This window comes from Lynx canadensis, chromosome A2, assembly GCF_007474595.2.
Source record: "Lynx canadensis isolate LIC74 chromosome A2, mLynCan4.pri.v2, whole genome shotgun sequence".
In the NCBI taxonomy this organism is placed as follows: Eukaryota; Metazoa; Chordata; class Mammalia; order Carnivora; family Felidae; genus Lynx; species Lynx canadensis.
This window is the reverse complement of record NC_044304.2, coordinates 116,471,561-116,490,512: the sequence shown is the minus strand read 5'-3', so window position 1 is coordinate 116,490,512 and position 18,952 is coordinate 116,471,561. Positions and strand designations below refer to the sequence as shown.

The 18,952-nt window shown below is 41.7% G+C and overlaps 1 protein-coding gene across 5 annotated transcripts in view; it reads left to right on the top strand.

Annotated features, from left to right (window-relative positions):
* Positions 1-18,952, top strand: part of OSBPL3 (oxysterol binding protein like 3) — a 175,394-nt gene that overhangs the window by 96,223 nt on the left and 60,219 nt on the right. For all 5 annotated transcript variants that reach the window (XM_030308116.2, XM_030308114.1, XM_030308115.2 and 2 more), the window contains 5 exons: positions 12,178-12,294; positions 12,475-12,528; positions 13,495-13,608; positions 16,920-17,087; positions 17,643-17,766. In XM_030308116.2, coding sequence (XP_030163976.1) covers positions 12,178-12,294; positions 12,475-12,528; positions 13,495-13,608; positions 16,920-17,087; positions 17,643-17,766 — 577 coding nt within the window. The remainder of the gene's footprint in view (positions 1-12,177; positions 12,295-12,474; positions 12,529-13,494; positions 13,609-16,919; positions 17,088-17,642; positions 17,767-18,952) is intronic.

The following is an 18,952-nucleotide window of genomic DNA, read 5'->3' as shown; positions in this document are numbered from 1 at the left end:
AAAGTCAATTTATTTATTTATGGTTGGCATCAGCCATAGTGCAGGATACATAGAAGCTGAGTGGTAACCCACAGGTTTTTGTCGAGAACGCAGCTTACTGCTATAGGTTCTAGAAGCTATACATGCAGATATGAACTGAATGGACTCAACAGCCCTTTCCTAGGAAGGAGAGAGTCTAAATCTACCTCAGTGATATGGTGATATTAAAATGCTAAAGGCCCAGAAATGACAGCATAAGAAGTAGGACAGAGGCAAAACAGAAGACTTCTCTAGATAATCTGACGTCCTCCTGAAGTCCTCCATATGCTGACCCCACGATCAAACGCAGTTGTGTCTTCCCTTCATATCTGTACACAATCCCACAGTGCAACTAAAACCCCCTTCTCTCTGTTCCACGCCAGAAGAAGCACATCCCTGGCACAACTCTGGCTTAGCAGTTCCTACTGCCGGGTAGTGGGCTGAATGTTGTCCCCATCTCCTGAATGGTATGTCCAGCCTGTTTCTTGGAACTTGTGAATGTTGCCTTATTTGGCAAGAGAGTCTTGGCAGGTGTAGTTAATTTAAGGATCTTGAGATGAGGAGATCATCCTGGATTATCCAGGTTGGCCCTAAATTCAATGACCAGTGTCCTTATATGAAGCACACAGAGGAAAATACAGACACGGAGGAAATGGCGATGTGAACACAGAGTCAGAGATTGGAGTGATGTGGCTACAGGCCAGGGAATGCCAAACGCCATGAGAAACTGGAAGAGGCAGGTCATGCTATTATGGGCTGCATGTTTGTGTCTCCCTGCTGGCCCATGCATATGTTGAAGCCTTGACCCTCAACATGATGCTATTGAGAGGTGGGCCTTCAGGAGGTAGTTAGGTGTAGACGAGGTCATGATGGTAGTGCCTTCCTGAAGGGATTAGTGCCCTTAAAGGAGAGGAAAGACACCAGAGCTCACTCTCACACACGACCACGCGAGCACACAGCCAGAGGGCAGTTGTCTACAAGCCAGAGAAAAGATTCTCACCAGGAATCAAATCTACCAGCACCTTGATCTTGGACTTCCCAGCCGCTACTGAATCTGTGGTATTTTATCATACCAACCTTAGCTAATACAAATGCAATCTCCCCTGGGGCTCTAGAATCTCTGCTGATACCTCAATTTTGGACTTCTGGCTCTGGAACTGTGAGAGACTAAATTGCTTTTGTGCTAAGCCACCCGGTTGTTAAGGCAGCCTCAGAAACCCTGCTTCTCACTCTGTGTCCATTTTCCTTTGATTGCCAGCTCAAGCTCTCCGCCTAAGGTGGGTCTGGTTCGTGTGATTGTGCTCAAGAACTCCTACAGCGTATTTCTTGGAATCTCCCATTCAGCATTTTCAGGTTTTCAGCTTCGTGGTATCTTTTTATTTTTAATATATGCTAACTTCTTAGGGGCCAGCACTGGTTTTACATCTTTTAATCTCCAGTACCTGGTGCTAAGCTTCAGACCTTTGACCAGAAGACTGCCCTATTAAATAGAAGGTCAGCGATAAACCAGAATATAACTCACTTAACAGCAAAATCTTTCCTTCCTTGAGTCATAAGGCTCTCCGGGATCTTATCCTGTCGCTAGGTTCTCGTTATGAGAACAGTTATTCTTCTACAGACTGAGGGAAAAAATCACTGATGATTTGGATCAGAACAGGAAGAGTTTATTCTGGCGCCTACTCCTGTGATTCTAAATTATATGCGCATTAGTTAGCCAAAATGTGTCTCTACTTTGATTGCAAATTTCAATTAGCTCTGAAAAAACAGTTTTGAGCACACTTGTCAGAGAAAACACTGTTATCAGCTAGCGCCACCCAGCAACGAGGTGGGTTTTCTTCAGGAGTTGTGTGCCCTGTAATTGAGGTGCAAAATGTTACGTCTGAATACAGTCTGTGATTCTCTTCAGGCTCAGACACTCTACGATATGCCAAAGACACTATGATTTTTTTTAATGAAAAGGTATAAAATATAAAGTATTAAAATGATGCTGGAAGGTATCCAACTCCCCTCCTTTGTGCCTCTGGCCAAGTTCCATTCACCTAGCAATCTGTATGGGAGATTCTCCTGGTCGTCACGTGCACCTGCTCCTGTGTGATGAGTGAGCCCTGGGGCTCCTCCATGAGGCTGTCTGCCACTGAGGCAGGGAGGCAATTCTTAGAAAGGGGCGGTGGGCAGAGCACTAGGTTGGAGTTGGAAGACTGGTCCTGGTCCTCAGAAGTCCTTCACTCATTTTTGTGGCCCTATGCAAACCATTTATCTTAGATTCCTCGTCTCTAAAATGAAAGAGCTGGGTGGGTGACTTCCACATTCTCTTTCCAACTTGGAGGTTTAGAAGAACTGTTCCATGACTCTTTGAGGGAACACAAATCATTACTTCTGCACCCTGAAAAAGAAAACGCAAAAGAGACTCTTGAGTCCCTTGAGTAGACAGAGTCTTTCTGTCCTCACTGGCTAACATGCGTGCCTATTCAGTGCAGGAACGTGCTGCCAGAGATAGACCGATTCTGCCAGAGGTAGCAGCGCTGGGGGCGAGGGGCCAGAGTGGCAGGGCAGTAGGTGGCCTTGGATGGACTCTAATGTACTGTAGGTGATCTTATCCAGGGTGGACATTGAACAGAGAGGTTCTGCATGTGGTCTGCAGCCCACAAATGGGGTCTATCACTTAATAGTTTGTAATGTTGGGTAGACTGCTTTGGAGCTTCATTTTCTTTAAAAAGATTTTTTTTAATATTTATTTATTTTTGAGATAGAAAGAGTGTGAATGGGGGAGGGCAGAGAGAGAGGGAGACCCAGAATCCGAAGAAGACTCCAGGCTTTGAGCTGTCCGCACAGAGCCCGATGTGGGACTTGAACTCACGAACCACAAGATCATGACCTGAGCCGAAGTCAGGTGCTTAACTGACTGAACCACCCAGGCGCCCCTTCATTTTCCTTATTTGTAAAATAAGAGTCATAATACCTCCATTATAAAGTCATTGGGGGCACATAGAAGATTCTCAACAAGTAGTGGTTGTTATTTGTATTACTATCATCACTACTACAGTGACGATAAATCGCCTCACTCTTTTGGTGGGCTGCACGGCCAGAGCACAGTGACATTTATGGGTTGGGTGTCTCCATCTTTTAATGGTCACTGTAGCTCTCAAGAGGCCCTCATTGACAGAGCAGAGCATTACAGAGAAAAGAGTGCACAGAAGATGCTGTCCAGAGTCTTGAATGGCTTACATACAATTAGGGGGATATTTAACAGATATTAATAACCCACAAATCTACTTGAAGATCCTAAAAAACTACAGTGTAATTGCAGCCGTAACTGCTGAGTGCTCAACGGGGTAGAAATAATATTTATATATACATTAAAGGTTTTTATTAATACTATTTTAATTATAAATCCATCAGTGGTTAGCACAGATGGATTTTTTCTCTTATTTGGACCTCAGGTGGAGTCAGCAACAGAGCTGACAGCTCACATGTTTTTTTTCTCTGCCTTGTCCATGTCATCTGCTGCCAATGACCTTCCTTTTCTTTCCCTTACCTCCTGTGCTATCTCAAAAGCTCACCCTCAAGACTGAGTGCATATGCTCCATTATCTAAGAAATCAAGGCATCAGTGTTTTGGTCTGTGACTACCCAAGTAATTAAGACTTAACACATTTGGGAGACTGAAGTCATCTGGGTGTTCCTCACCTGCCCAGGTGTGGGTTGGTGAGCTGTGTCTCTGGGGGTGAAAGGAGAGGAAAGACATGGCCATTGGCAGGTCATGACTCTATTCCCCGCGTAGCCTTCTGAGTCTGAGTGGGCTCTTCCCTTCTCAGCCTTCCCTTTTTCTTCAGCCTTCTCACTTAGATCCTAAGATCAGGGATTATACCTGAGGTTACTAGTTAGAAGCGAATGCTACTGGTTTTTTATTTGCTTTTAGTAGGCTTTATCAGTCAATATTTTTATTTTATTTCATTTCTATTATATATTTATTATGGTAAGAACACTTAACAAGAGATCTACTATCTTAATAAGTTTTTACACGCACAAGACAATATTGTTAACTGTTGGCATAGTGTTGTACAGCCGATTTTTAGAACTTTCATTCTGAATAACTGAGGCTTCGTACCCATTTTATATGACATGAGTTTGCAGTACAAGATTAGAAGGGATTTTATGGCTCATTTATTCTGACCTCCTTCCTGGTCTAGGAATCCTTCTGTAGTCCCTCTGCCAGCCTCTGATGGAGGTCTCCAGTGATTAGGGAACTGGATCTTTCATAGAGCTGCCCGTGTCACTTTTGTTATTGTTCATAGTGCTAATTATTAGATATCGGATGATCTGTCCTTGATGCAGAGGTGGGATCCGGGGCCTTATAGTTCTCACCCCATTAGTCCTGGTTTGGCCCTCATAGCCTATCAAGTGAAACCCCAATTCTTCAAGACAGCCTGGGCTCCTAGAGCGTGGCTACTCTAAGTGGCCTGTGGTCCAGCCGCAGGGGCCTCACCTGTGCTGGTGTAGAAGCTCAGAACTCGCCCCAGACCTACTGACGTGACATCTGCATTTTGACAAGATCTTCAGTGATTGGTATGCACGTTACACTTTGAGAAGCACTGCATTAGATCATCCCACCCCAACTAATTCTTTTTTTTAAAAAAATTTTTTAAATGTTTATTTATTTTTGAGAGCAAGCGAGCGAGCGAGAGAGAGAGAGTGAGCAAGCGAGAGCATGAGCAGGGGAAGGTCAGAGAGAGGGAGACACAGAATCCGAAGCAGGCTCCAGGCTCCAAGCTGTTAGCACAGAACCCGTGCGGGGCTCGAACTCACAAACCGCAAGATCATGACCTGAGCTGAAGTCAGACACTTAACCGAATGAGTTGGACCCTTAACCCAGGCACCCCTAATTTGTTCTTTTAATTGCTATTGCTATCAGGCTTGCTGGTGCTCAAAAATTTTTAGTTGAGGAAGAAACAATTGGACAAGAAGTAATAACCTCAACTCACAGCGATTGAAATATAAGTACAGAATTGATCTGGCATCAGTTAAAGCTGTCATTATATTAACTGGAAACCTATTAACAGGTATTTCCATACGTTCACAGTACAATCCTAAAAGATGATATTGATGATCCCAAGGCTTCACAAAATCAGAAATGTCCTTAGAGTCCTTAAAGACATGTGAAATTATGCTCCATATGATTTAATGCTGGGTACTGCTTTGTGAATTTTAAAAACCGGATAAGCAGATTAAATAAATAATCAGAACAGCCTACTTCCCAGTCATGCCAGATAGAGAGAGACAGCCACCAAACTTCCTTCCGCAGCAGTCTTCAGCTGCAGGAAGAATGGAAGTTTTAAGGCATTTCCTATTTCTGACATCACTACAAGGACAGTGCAGAGAATCCAGCCCTTGAAAGTTTCAGAGGAGACGTACACTGTGGAGACAGCTGTGCTGTGGGGAGGGGTGGCGGGGGAGGGGGAGCGCTTTCAACTCCTGCAGTCAGCAATATGGAAATGAACTGTGCCAGCGCGTGAGCATGGATGAATGCTTAGCTGCCTTTCCAGCCACAAAGCAGCTTTCTATATTTGGCACTTTTTTGACATTCAGTAAAAGAGACTGAATTTAATGCCGGACGACAGTGCCAGACTGTCTTCAGTTAAACTGAAGCAAAAACCTTAAGAAGCCGCTTCCCCCCCCCCCCCCCCCCCAGACCCTGTCACATTTCTCTACCTTGTATTCTTGGTGAGCTTTTAGCCTGACACCCCCAGGGCGGGAGATCGGCTCAGCTGTGTTGGGCTAAGTCAGCAGGACCTTGATCTTCGGGGGCCCAAGTCCACCCTGTGCTGCATTCAGCTCAAGGTACATATCCTACTCCTGGTCACCAGGTGTGCGGAGCACAAACAGCCACTTCAGGACACCTGGTCCCTTTAGTCCAGAGAAGCCGGCATCTTGGCTTTTTTTTCTGCCCTGAGTACCCGCTCACCCCATTCTAGCACACATGATTAAATCCCTCGCCCTGAGGGCTCTGTTGGCCCCTTTTCATACCCGCCTTGTTCTTCAGACTCATTCAATCAATGACTCATTTATTCAGGACCCCTATGTCCCCAGTAGTGAGATCTCTACAAAGAGGACCCTGTCCCTGTCCTCACAGAACCCACATTCTTCTGGCTCAAAGAGAGACTCATTTGAGATTTGCGTAAGTGCTGAGGAGGGAGAGAATTTGTGCCCTAAGGAGAAGGTTTGGGGCAAGTGAGAATTCGCAGGCTAAGAAGTAGATGGCGATGACGTTCGAAATATAAAATATGCAAAGAATTTGCTGAGTTAAAATATACAGGCTGATTTCCTGCCCCAGTTTGGTGGGACTATAGGATAGGAAACGTGGTAGCTCTGAGCAGGACCCCAGAACTTGCTTGTCTTCTATCCATAGGGCAAAGCTTTCTAACCTCTTCAAATTGCTTCAGGATCTTGGCCACTGCTTGGCATTTACTCTGGTACATCATCAGAATTTATATATTTAAATTATAGCAGAATATGCAATATATTATAAAACGTAGCAGAATGGTTAAAAATGTAGGTTCTGAAATCAGGTGGCTTTACTATTTGGTAGCTTTATAGCATTGGGGAAGTTATCTGATGCTCTCTTCCTCATTCCAAAAATTTCCGAAAGTTTCCACGTTCCAAAAATAAGGATACTAATCCAACCTCACAGGCTCGTTCAAGGATTAAGTACAATAATGTAAGTATATTACCTGGCAGATAGTACATGCTTAATATATTTAGTTATCGTGTTTCATTTATTTGTTCAACATATTGATTCATATCTACTGTGCCCTATTAGTAGTGAACAAGATAGAAAAGGTTCTTACTTTCATGGAGCTAGAAAGTGTTCTCCAGTTATTTTGTGTTATTATTGTTTATATTGTTGTATTTATGTGTTGTGTTAGTAGACCCATTTGATAGTATTTCCTGGGGCACTACCCTTTTGTGTTTTAAATGGCAGGCTATAGGGGCGCCTGGGTGGCTCAGTCGGCTGAGCATCCGACTTCAGCTCAGGTCATGATCTTGCGGTCTGTGAGTTCGAGCCCCGCATCAGGCTCTGTGCTGACGGCTCAGAGCCTGGAGCCTGCTTCAGATTCTGTGTCTCCCTCTCTCTCTGCCCCTCCCCCACTCATGCTCTGTCTCTCTCTGTGTCAAAAATAAACAATAAAAAAAAACTTTAATGGCAGGCTATATTAAAGTGTGGATACAACTTAATTCTTCCTTGTTAACCAACTACCTAGTACTGTTTACTTGGCTTGAGAACTTAATCCATTTCCTGGTTTGAAACCCCAACAATTAATAAGCCCAGGAGAATTCTTTTATTTATGCATATTTAGTTCATTGCTGGGGTTTTAAAGAGCAAGTTGAAAAGATGGTCAGGGAGAAACTATTTCAGAAACTTTTATCCTTGGGGATAAAAGTGGAAAAAAAAATGATGAATTAATTAAACCCTGAGTTATCTGGTAGCAGACAGTAATATTGCTACTGTATTTACAGGAGTATATGATTGATGTGTTTTGGATAATGTAGGAAAATTTCAGAAACTGAACTAAAATTTTGAAGCGTTTGCATAGGTGGAAAAGATCAAGAGAAGATTCCGGGAGGCTGGAACAATATAAATGTACCATAGAAGTGGAAACGAAGACAAGCGTTACATTATATTCATTTTTATATTGGATGGAGGGTAGGGCATAATGGAGCCCCATAAATATTATAGAAGTGGAGAGCCTTGGGAAACCACGTTGGATGAGGGCCTGGGTCAGGGTGGAGCCTAGGGAACAGAAGGGACACAGAAGAGACACAGAAGATAAACATTTTGAGGATAAAACCAATTGTACTTATTTATGAGAAATTAAGCCCTCCCATTTGCAAAGCAATTTCACTATGCCATGTCCTGGCCTGGCGTTTCTTCTCATCGAATTTGTGTCAGGTTTAACAGTGGTTCTTAATTCCACCAAAACAATGTCCCCTTATTATGACCATTATTTTAATAACCCCTTTACTCCCCTCAAATGAAATTTATTATTAAATTATGTTATTAATTTATTAACATCTGCACACATAATTTTGAAAATATTAATATAATGCTTTATTATAATATAAAGGAAAGCTCAAAGTGGTTCATACTAAAATATTTATTTTAAGGTATGGAAGCCCCCGTATGATTATACTAGAAGATACAATGATGTGGTCAGATATACATGTATATAAAATGTGGCAGCTACTGATGCAGACCCATACAGGTGTGTTGTGCTAATAACTTAAATACCACAAGTGGCATCGCCTTCAGTGACACAATTCTCCAAAATGGCATGTGGTGCTTGTTAAAGTCTCAAACAGAAGGAAATATACTCTTCCCTCTGTTATCTGGTAGTTGCATCACCAAGAATTCTAAGTGTATAAAAACCATGCAGAAATACTTTGGTATGGATGTGAGACAGAGTCAAGTTCTGTGCTCAAGTAATTATAAACTGGTTTCACCAACAAAAATGTCCACTGGCACTTTGGAAAGTCTTGAGTGGGACAGCTTTTTCATTGTCTAAAAGACTGAGGCATTGTGGGACATTTACCATTCCTGGATCTCGGCCATTAGACCAGAGATACCACGATAACTAAAAGTGCCCCCATGATTCCAGCAGCCGCAGAGGGGAGAGTATTGTCCTCCCCACCCCCGCCCGCTGAGAAGGCTGGCTGCATGTTGGCTCTCAGGTTTCAGCATGACTCAAGGACCGTGACAGGGAAGTTGGGAGGGGAGGAGTTGGATGGCAAGCCCAGAAAAGGAGTTGGCTACAGAGCTTTCTTCCTCAGTCAAGAAGAGTCTTCACTTTCTTAAATACTTTAAATCTGGCTTTTCCAACCTGGTAAGAGTTTTAAGTTCTGAGCCCAGGTAGAAATAAAGTGAGGAAAAAAGATCATACTTGGTTTAGAATAAATGCAAACCCTTTCTGGCTTATTTACTTTAAATGCCAACAAATGCAGTATAATTCCCTGCCCTCCACGTTGGCTCATTGGCAGGAATGTATTATGTCTGAAGATTTAGGAGAGATCTAGTTCTAACATGAATCCTTGAAACATTTTTGAAATTTAATTCTTGTTTTTCTTTCAACTACAGATATGATCTCATTCCGTTTTTTTTTTTCAGTTTTGTAAAGTATGCAATAAACGTCTAATCCCTCTCGGCACTTGCATTCTGCACAACTGAATGTGTTGAGCAGATGCGCGTGATTGTCTAGTATTATCACTGCATGTTGCCTTCTGCTTGGATATCGTAAAACAAATCGAAAGGACCTAGTCCCCCTTAGAGTACTTTCCAAAAGGTTTTGAGCCATAGATTTTCATTTCACAATGATAACGCACACGTACACCCTCTTTCACAAATATGAATGTGCTGTATTTAATTTGTAAATAGTCATTTGGCCCAAAGATACTGGGCACATTTCAAATGCATACCAATATTTGATATTCCAAGAACATAAATCTGTGTGCAGTGTTATTCCAAGACCAAGTTTACTTATTTGCCAATCAGAAGCATATTATTCACAGGACAACAGGTCAGGCATTGTGAAGAAATCAGAAGTGAACCAGACATTTGACACCCTTTAGGAGTCTGTTGTCTAGTAGGGATGATAAAATTTCACATATACTATCATAAGTAAGCACTGAACCATTGGAAAAGTAAGATGGAATGCTGATGGAGTTTCTAGGATGAAATACTACTTTCCTTTGAAGAAGGCTTCCTAAAGGAGGTAGAATTTTTAACTTAACCTTAAAAGTCCATTAACATTTTTAAATTTTGAGGAATGGCTTTTTAAGCTGAAATACATGTGAACAGAAGTTGTGTGTGTGTGTGTGTGTGTGTGTGTGTGTGTGTGCACCTGCACGTGTGTGCATGTGGCTTCTCAAAACTTAATAATATGAATTCTCCATTTATTGTCTGGATATAACTGACCTTGAATAATTGGTAATGCTATAAAGAAATCTCATTTGACATCACTACCTTTCTGAAAAAGTCCTCTAATTTAAGAACTAAAGATAAGCTTTGCTTTTTTCCATTGAAAAATTCCCTTTTACAACTCCAGATCTTGGGATGCCACTACCACATTTCAAAAGTCTGGAATGTACCTTTAACTGTACCTTTTAACTGTAAAGTGCAATCAGATATAAGGCAGATCTGCCAGGATTGTTATATAAAGAGTTCACTGGCTAAAATAGAGGAGTGTTCCTGTTATCAGGTGTTTCCCACGTGTTGAACTTGACAATACAGAAAATGAGCCAGAGCACCCAGGACCCCCTGTGGTTCCCGTGCCTTCCCATTAGACTGTTCCCTGAGACTTGAATCATAATATTTCTGCTGCCTGGTTCCGGTCCAGACTTACTGTCGCATCCCCTGATTCCTCTGGCCTCTACCTGTAATCCTTGCCTACAGTCTGGAGATTTGATGAAGAGCAAGTTAGTCAACATGAAATCTTGGCCAAAAGAACAGGTTTGTTTTTTGAAGAGAGATATTTGCACCCCACGTTCATTACAGCTTTATTCACAGTAGCCAAAACAAGGAAACAACCTAAGTGTCCATCAGTGGATGAATGGATTAAAAAAAAAATGAGTTACACAAACAAGAGGGGAATATCATTCAGCCGTTAAAACAAAGGAAATCCTGCCCTTTGCAAAAATATGGGTGGACATTGAGGGCATAATGCTAAGTGAAATAAGTCAGAGAAAGACAAATACTGTGTGTTGCCACTTATATACAGAATCTAAGAAAGCTGAACTCTTGGAAAGAGAGAGTAGAATGGTCTCTCATGGGGGTGGGAAGGGGTGGGACTGGGAAAATGCTAGTCAAATGGTACAGACTCCTGGCCCTAAGACGAATAAATCCTGGGGGATCTAATGTACAGCATGGTGGCTGTAATGAACGATGCCATATTATATACTTGAAAGTTAAGAAAGTAGATCTGGAATGTTATCACCGCTCCCCCCCCCCCCCAAATGTGGTAGTGATGGGGAGGATGGAGGTGTATCAATTCATCACATTGTATACTTTCAACTTACGTGTGTTATAGGCCAGTAATATCTGAGAAAAGCTGGAGGGTTTGGGGAAGGACATGTTCGTCCAAACTTATTTATCCTGTGTTGGAAATGTTTCTGTCTGATCTGGATGGTAGCTACTGGTGGTAGAGGTGTTGAAGGTCATCAGGCTGTACTCTTAATATCTGTACATTTCATGTATGCTAATCCATTAGTAAAATAAAAATCCATTATCTCAGCCTCTAAAGTATTGTCAATTTTGGTCTATCTTGGTAGTTTTGCAATAGTTTGTGCATTTTTAAGCATTTAAAAATAAATTTTCAGAATCTTTAGTGTTTTTCTTTAGTGTTTCCCTTTTAAATCCTTTTTCAGTCAATTAGTTGACACAACCTAGATAGCCAACAACAGAAGATTGGTTGTAATAACTGTTTGTCCCTCTTCAAAATTACAAACAGCTCAGTAGAGCAAAAATAGCCCTGCCCCCAAAAGTTTTTGAAACAAAAGAAGGGTATGGAGGACATTTCTGGGAACAAAGGGTAAAAATACTTGTTTCAAAAACACCTTTTTGATGCTTTACAATTTCCAATATTTAAATATCTGGAATTTGAAGAGATTAGCTTGCAACTGAATCGTCATTTCGACCAAATTGTGGTGTTTACCAACTTGCATTCCATCTCATACTTTTCAGCCAGTTCTTAAGCTAGTTTCCTCATATTCCCACCTGACTTATGTAGCTTTTGGTTAAAATTCAGACTGAAGTCTCGTGGCGAGTAAACAGTAAATGTGTGATGATGTCAAAGGTAACCAAAATAGAATTTAGAGTAAAAGCTTTACCATTAGCTGTGTTCAAGCACCAAAAGAGAGAGAAACATTCCCTTCTAGGCAATGTTTTTTTTTTTTTTGAAAAAAAAAAAATCAAATTTGATGCCATTAAATTACAGTGTTAAATCCATGAAGTCTAGGACCTGTATGAAAATTAAATTTTAACTTATTCTCCCCAACAAACCCAGCCAAGCTCACCGTCTTGGATGGATTTCCCACTAGGACACAGTGCTTCTGAACATGGTTATTATTTTTAAAGGTAGCCATTTAAACACGAGTCGTTTTATTGGAACAGGACAGCTGGGAGGTGGTGGAAGGGCTGAGAGGAGAGATGAGTTACACCCAGGAGCCGCCCATGCAGAAAGGATTCTTGCTGAAAAAGAGGAAATGGCCCTTGAAAGGCTGGCACAAGGTAAGACATTGGCCTTGACATTACCTTTATTTTCTCCCACATTGCCCTCATCAGTACTTAGGTGCTGTACTTAGTCGATTCTCAGGCACTTGCCTTTAATTTGAAGTTGAAAATTGGGACCCAGGGAAGGATGGATCTTTAAATGGAACATCTTAGTGAATTTTACTTTCTTCCCCACAGAGATTTTTCTATCTGGACAAAGGAATCTTGAAATATGCCAAGAGCCAAGCCGATGTAAGTCTTCTTATTAATCAAATATGTTATAAAAGTACTCTGCAGGGCTAATTGTTGTCACCCCATGGATGAAATCATACACATTTGGGGATGGCCTTTTTCTGAACTGGAAACCATAGGGAGGAATAGTTCTTTCACATGGACCAGAGGTGTGTGCTCCACGGTGTCCCGGCCCTGGGTTTTGGGTGGGCTCAGTTTGCCCACCAAGTGAAGGGTGAAGGTCTCCTCTCCACACCTAACTGCACATCCAGGGGTCTTTTCTGGTCTTAGGTTTGGGCTGAGGGGTTGTCTGGGTGGGAAAACACGTTTTCCCCCTGAGATAACCAGAGCAAAACATACAACAAGTATCACTCCCACTCTTACAGTGACCAAGGGGGTTTGGTGGAGAAGGCCCTTGATGAAGGTGATGTGAATTTCCCTGTTGTGTTAACACTAGGCAGATAGCCCCTGAGGGCTGGAATGACTGTTGGTCCTACCCCTTGTGCGGGTCCTTCTCTCACCCAGCACTTCTCTCTTCTTTCTCACTTCCCTTAACTCCTCGAGTTCTTGTCTTGTAGGGTTGCTTGTAGAAAATTTGTAGAAAATGCCTCACCCACAGTGGCCTGTCTTAGCTTTCTGCCTTTACTCCTCTTTTTAAATCACTTCCAAATGAATTTAGATACTAGAAACTAATTCTGTGGAAGGCAGTACAGCTAACTGGTGAATCCATTGCTGTGGGAGTCAGTCACTTACTTTCTCGCTTTCTCACTCACTGGCTGTGCAAGCCACTTGTTACCGAACCCCTCAGAGACTAAAACGGATCATGCATGTGCAGCACTTAATTCAGTACCAGATGCTTGATTAGTCATAGTTATTATACTTATATTAGTGGATGTTGAAAGCGAGGCTAGAGGAAAGGAACATCAGGGATGTTACTACTGTTTTTAACACCACAAACCTCAAGTGGCCCTCTCCGCGTCTCGGCAGATAGAGAGAGAGAAGCTTCATGGCTGCATTGACGTTGGGCTCTCAGTGATGTCTGTGAAGAAGTCATCAAAATGCATAGATCTGGATACCGAAGAGCACATCTACCATCTGAAGGTGAGATTGCTTCCCAGATGCTACCTCCTACTGCACAGTTTCTTTGTGTTGCAAAGGGATGTCAGTTATAGTACTGTTGGTGATGGCTTTTGAATATTTCAAATGATCCAACCAACGTGTAGAAGATCTTCACTGTGAGAGTATTTTTAACAGATGCTATTGATCTTAAATGGGACGGTTCTTCATTGTGCAGGACTGTCTCTCACACTGCCAAAGGTTTAGCATCTTTGTCCCCTATCCCCTAGGTATCCCCTCCACATACATACCATGATTGTGACAACAATCAATAATAAAAAAAATCTTCATGTTTCCAAATAACCCCTCCTTCCCCCAGATTGTACCTACTTTAGTGAAGAACCATTTACCAAAGGTTAACGTACGTTCCCTGAAACACCATAGTGAATATTTAGTCTTACCACTTCAGCTAATTAAAATTCTCATTCTACAGCGGATGTCAGGAACTTTTCTCCTTGAGTATGGGCTTCCAAGTAGGACTTCTGAAAGCTGCTTAACTACCATCTTCTGCCCTGTCCCCTACAGCTGGTGTAGATGGTTCTAAGCATGATATAAGAGCTTCTGAACCAGATCTGGACCTGGCTGCTTACTAGCTGTTGGCCTTTGGCACATTTTATAATCCCTGAAAGTCTCCGTTTCCTCACCACCCTTCCCCAGAATGGGAATTATTATAGTGCCCATGTAGAAAAGGCTGCATGTAGGAAACTTGGCATAATGCCCAGCCTTCAGTAAGCTCAATAGGTTTAGTTTTTGTGTATAATTATTAGGTGGTACCCGAATGTTAGGAATTAATTGAGAAGATATTAAGACTCTTTTGTTACTTGTGCAAATTACTTGGAATATTGGGAATTAGAGCTGGGGGATGGAAAAATGAAAGCATGAGATGATGAGTTCCACGTCTTAAGATGCCCCATACTCTTCCCGTAGCATATATGTGGTGCTTATGCCAACATATGCATAAGACAGGTGCTTGATTGACTGCACAGGATGGTCAAATCTATACTGTTTCCTAGCCTTAGCCCCTAGTTACTTGTGTAAAGGAGGGTTTCTCACCCTTGACACTACTGACATCATGGGCTGGAGAAGGTTTTGCTGTGGGGCCTGTCCTGTGTATTATAGGATGTTGAGGGGCATCCTTGGCCTCTACCCACTAGATATTGGTAACAAGCCCCATTCAATTATAACAGCCAGAAAAAGTCTCCCATTGCCAAATGTTCCTTGGTTGAGAATGACTGAAAAAAAAAATTAAGAAAGAATATCCCACTCACCCCCTGTTCCAAAGACCATTCTCCTCTAGAATAGTTTCAGTTTCTCCACGTACTTCCAGTGACTCTTACTACTGTTATGACATGGTCAGGAATTAAGAGGTTCTTGTTCACCCACTTATTTTAGTTAACAGAATAAAAGTAATGATTAATTCCTAATTTTTAAAGAACCAGAGTGCCTTAAAATAACATTGAATACTGATATCATGATAAATACAGTTTAATATTTCTCTGTGTTGATTCACTTTAAGTTCTGTTCGTATTTCTTGTTCATTTGTTTGACCATCAGCTGTGAGTGTTAGTGTGGATATGTGTGGTCATCTGAGGGTCTTCCTTAATAGCCTCAGAGTCTGGCAGTTGTGTTTTTTTTTTTTTTTAATTTTTTTTTTTTAACGTTTATTTATTTTTGAGACAGAGAGAGACAGAGCATGAACAGGGGAGGGTCAGAGAGAGGGAGACACAGAATCTGAAACAGGCTCCAGACTCTGAGCGGTCAGCACAGAGCCCGACACGGGGCTCGAACCCGCGGACCGCGAGATCATGACCTGAGCCGAAGTCAGACGCTCAACCGACCGAGCCACCCAGGTGCCCCGGGTCTGGCAGTGTTTAAATGGTGGCCATCCAGTCCCATTTTGTTATTTTTATAGATGAAGAGTCTGGGCGGCTGAGAGGTTAAGTGGGTGTCTCCCTACAGTCCTATAACTACTTGTGAGTTTGGAACAGAACCCTGAACAGTTATTTAATAAAGTACTTTTATTCTGCCTCATTTAACCAATAAAAAATGAGTCAAGATGAATACTTTGGGTGCCGATTTTTTAAGGGCCTCTAAGAGCAGATCAGTGTGCAAAGGATGACAGAAGATTCCTGTAAAATTCCTGCTGTAACCACATCTGGGAAATGAAATACATTTTGAGAACATAATTTAGGGGGAGACAAAAAGATCTAAGTCTATTTTGCTTTTTCTTATAAATGATCTATTCAATAAGCACCTGGAGGGGTTTTAAGTCTTGTATGTACTTCTAATCAACACAATAAACCTAAGAGCCGACATAACATTTCCTAAATGAGTGATGGCTGCTGACATTTATTTCCACATCCTTGCTCTCAGCAGTAGCATTAGTGATGATTTTAACAGATTGACCTGGATTTTTCTTTTTGGAAGTTAACCTACCATGCATCCTTTTGGGTGATTTTTAAGTTGCCACTTCATGAGTCTCTGTTCTAATATATAGATATTTATCATTTTTCATTTTGAAAATATTAATATACCCTTATACACACAAAGCATTAACTACTAAGAAATATCTACTGTATAGGTGCTTGTTACATTCTGTTTAGTGCTTTTATGAAATACTTTATAATAAAAGTTGCTAGTTATACACATTTTTCTTCGTGGGAAGTAAACTTTGATAGATACTCATTTATGGAGAAAATGGCTAAATGTTTGTGTAGGTGTGTTTGAAAAATCTCGGAAGTCACCAATAATACTTTTCCAGATTTTTTTTTCTATTTCCAAGGACAGAAGAAATGTGTTTCAAAATAACCTTCGCATTCCTGAGCAATGTATTCTTTGTCAGAGAAGGTTAACAAGTTAAATATTTTAGGAGGAATCTACAAATTTGCTCCAGTTCAGAGAAGATTGATTTGAAAAGTCTGAATTATAAAAGTGTCTTCAGTAAGAATACGAGGAGTGGGGACATGTGAACTTGGAAATGCTTTAAGAGACAGATAAATATGAATTCTAGTTGATTTGTTTAATATAAGTAGTAATGTTTTGCTTTTATAATAATAGCATAACAATTGGGCCCTTTCATTGAAAGCCTAAGTGAAGGTTTTGATCGTTTTTATTCTCCATTTCCTCCTCAAACTTGCTCCTATAAATCACGTAAATACAAACTAAATCAACAAACTGATATTTCTACATTTCTACATGTGCCAACATGAAAACAGAGGGTGTCTCAATTTGATGAATAATTGCTTCTTTGAGTGAGTGACGCTCTTGTTTCCCTCTTTCAATGTAATATCATTTAGGTAAAGTCAGAAGAAATCTTTGATGAGTGGGTATCTAAACTCCGCCACCACAGAATGTATCGTCAGAATGAAATCGCCATGTTTCCACATGACGTTAATCACTATTTCCAAGGATCCACGGTCACAGACTCTGCGTCTGGTGTCTTAGACTCCATTTCAAGTAGGAAGGTAATTTAAAGGAAGGGAGTGGCTTTGTGTGGGGGTGTCCCAAATGGGGGGCTCTGACTAAAGGAAGAACAGCTTGTGGGGAGATATCTGTTTGTCCAGTTGGTCAGACTCAGGGTCCGAGGAGTATCCGTTATCTCTGGGACAGTAACTGAAGAATAGCACATAAGGAGGGGTTTAATAGTCCTGATTCTTCCAGATTTCCTTTGACCATTTTGACTTTGATTTTCTTATCTGCTTGTAAAATGCAGTAAGTATGTTTATAGCCGTACAGGATTACAAAATTTCCCAACATTTATGCTATTATTTTGTCATGATTATCATTTGACAGAAGAAGAAATTAAGGACCACAGTCCAAGGCACGACAGCATGGTTTGGCCAGGCTGAGGTGACAGCCAGAGCTTAAAGTCTCTAGTGGAGCGCTTTGTGGAAGCTTCTTCCCCATTACAGGCAGATGGCTTCCATTAGCGACTAGCTTACTTTGTTGTCCTTTACCCTAAAGTGTTCTCACTGGGCTCTGTTTTCATTTATAATGTGCTTTTGTCATCTGTGCAACAGCGTAGCAGTATATCAAAGCAGAATTCAATTCAAACTGGAAGCAATTTATCATTTTCTTGTGGTGGTGAGACCCGTGTTCCAATATGGTTACAGTCTTCAGAGGACATGGAAAAGTGCTCGAAAGGTAAAGTGACTTGAAAACTCTGCTTCTTGCAGTCGTGGCTTGTAGATTGGACTTGGTTAGTATTTACACCTTGGATGAGTCTCCCTATCAGTGGTCTACATTTGAACTTGACATCCGTGCCTGGGTGTGTGTGCACACAGGTTGCTTTTCATATTCTTTAAGCACTCAGGTCTGATTTCCATTTGGACCTACTAGATCACAGTCTTCAAGGGTGCTATTTCTTTTAAGTGCCAAAAATGACAGGGGTGCACATCTAAGATTGGGAGTCACTTCTAAAGGTGAGTGGGTGAACCAAATGGAGATCCCCACAAAATAGGAGTTCTCTACCCTGGTTGTACTCTAGAATCACCAAGAGAGCTTTTTTTTTAAGTTCATTTATTTATTTTGAGAGAGACTGGGGGAGATGGCAGTGGGGAGGGCAGAGAGAGAGAGGGAGAGAGGGAGAATCCCAAGCAGGCTCCACACGGTCAGCACAGAGCCTGATGCGGGGCTTGAACTCATGATCCATGAGATCATGACCTGAGCCAAAACTAAGAGTCAGACGCTTAACTGAGCCACCCAGGTGCCCCAAGAGAGCTTTTAAAATGTAAGAGTACCCACTGTTCACAAGAGTGTCTTTAAATTGGCCTGGACTGGGGTCTTGGTATGACTGATTTTTTAAAGTTTCCCAAATGACTCTGATAAAGAGTCAGGATTAAGAACTCTTCCATAAGGAAGCTCAGTGGTCTCATCCCTAATTAGCTCAGAACCACCCAGGGAACTAAAAAAACCCAAAACAAGTCACCAGTGGGATTGGGGACACTCTGAATTAATTATCTGAGATGGAACTTGCACATAGATAATTTAAAAAATTTCCCCAGTTGATTTTAAAGCAGAGCCATGATTGAGAGTCACTATACCAGGTGGTGGCCTTGAAAATTGCATTTTCTCCTGTTGAATGCAGATACTGTCACACCTGGAGCCTAATAGGTTTGGCCCTCACAGTCAAGAACTTCACGGACTGACATTTTGGCACAGGTAGTCCTTGAAGTGCCCTCTAGGCTGGCAGCATTGGCCTGGCCTTCAGACTTATTTCAAATGCAGATTCTCAGGCTCAACCCAGATAGACCAAATCAGAAACCGGAGTGGGGGGAGGGGGGGGCGGATCTTAACGATCTGTGGTTTAACAAGTTCTCCAGTTGATTCT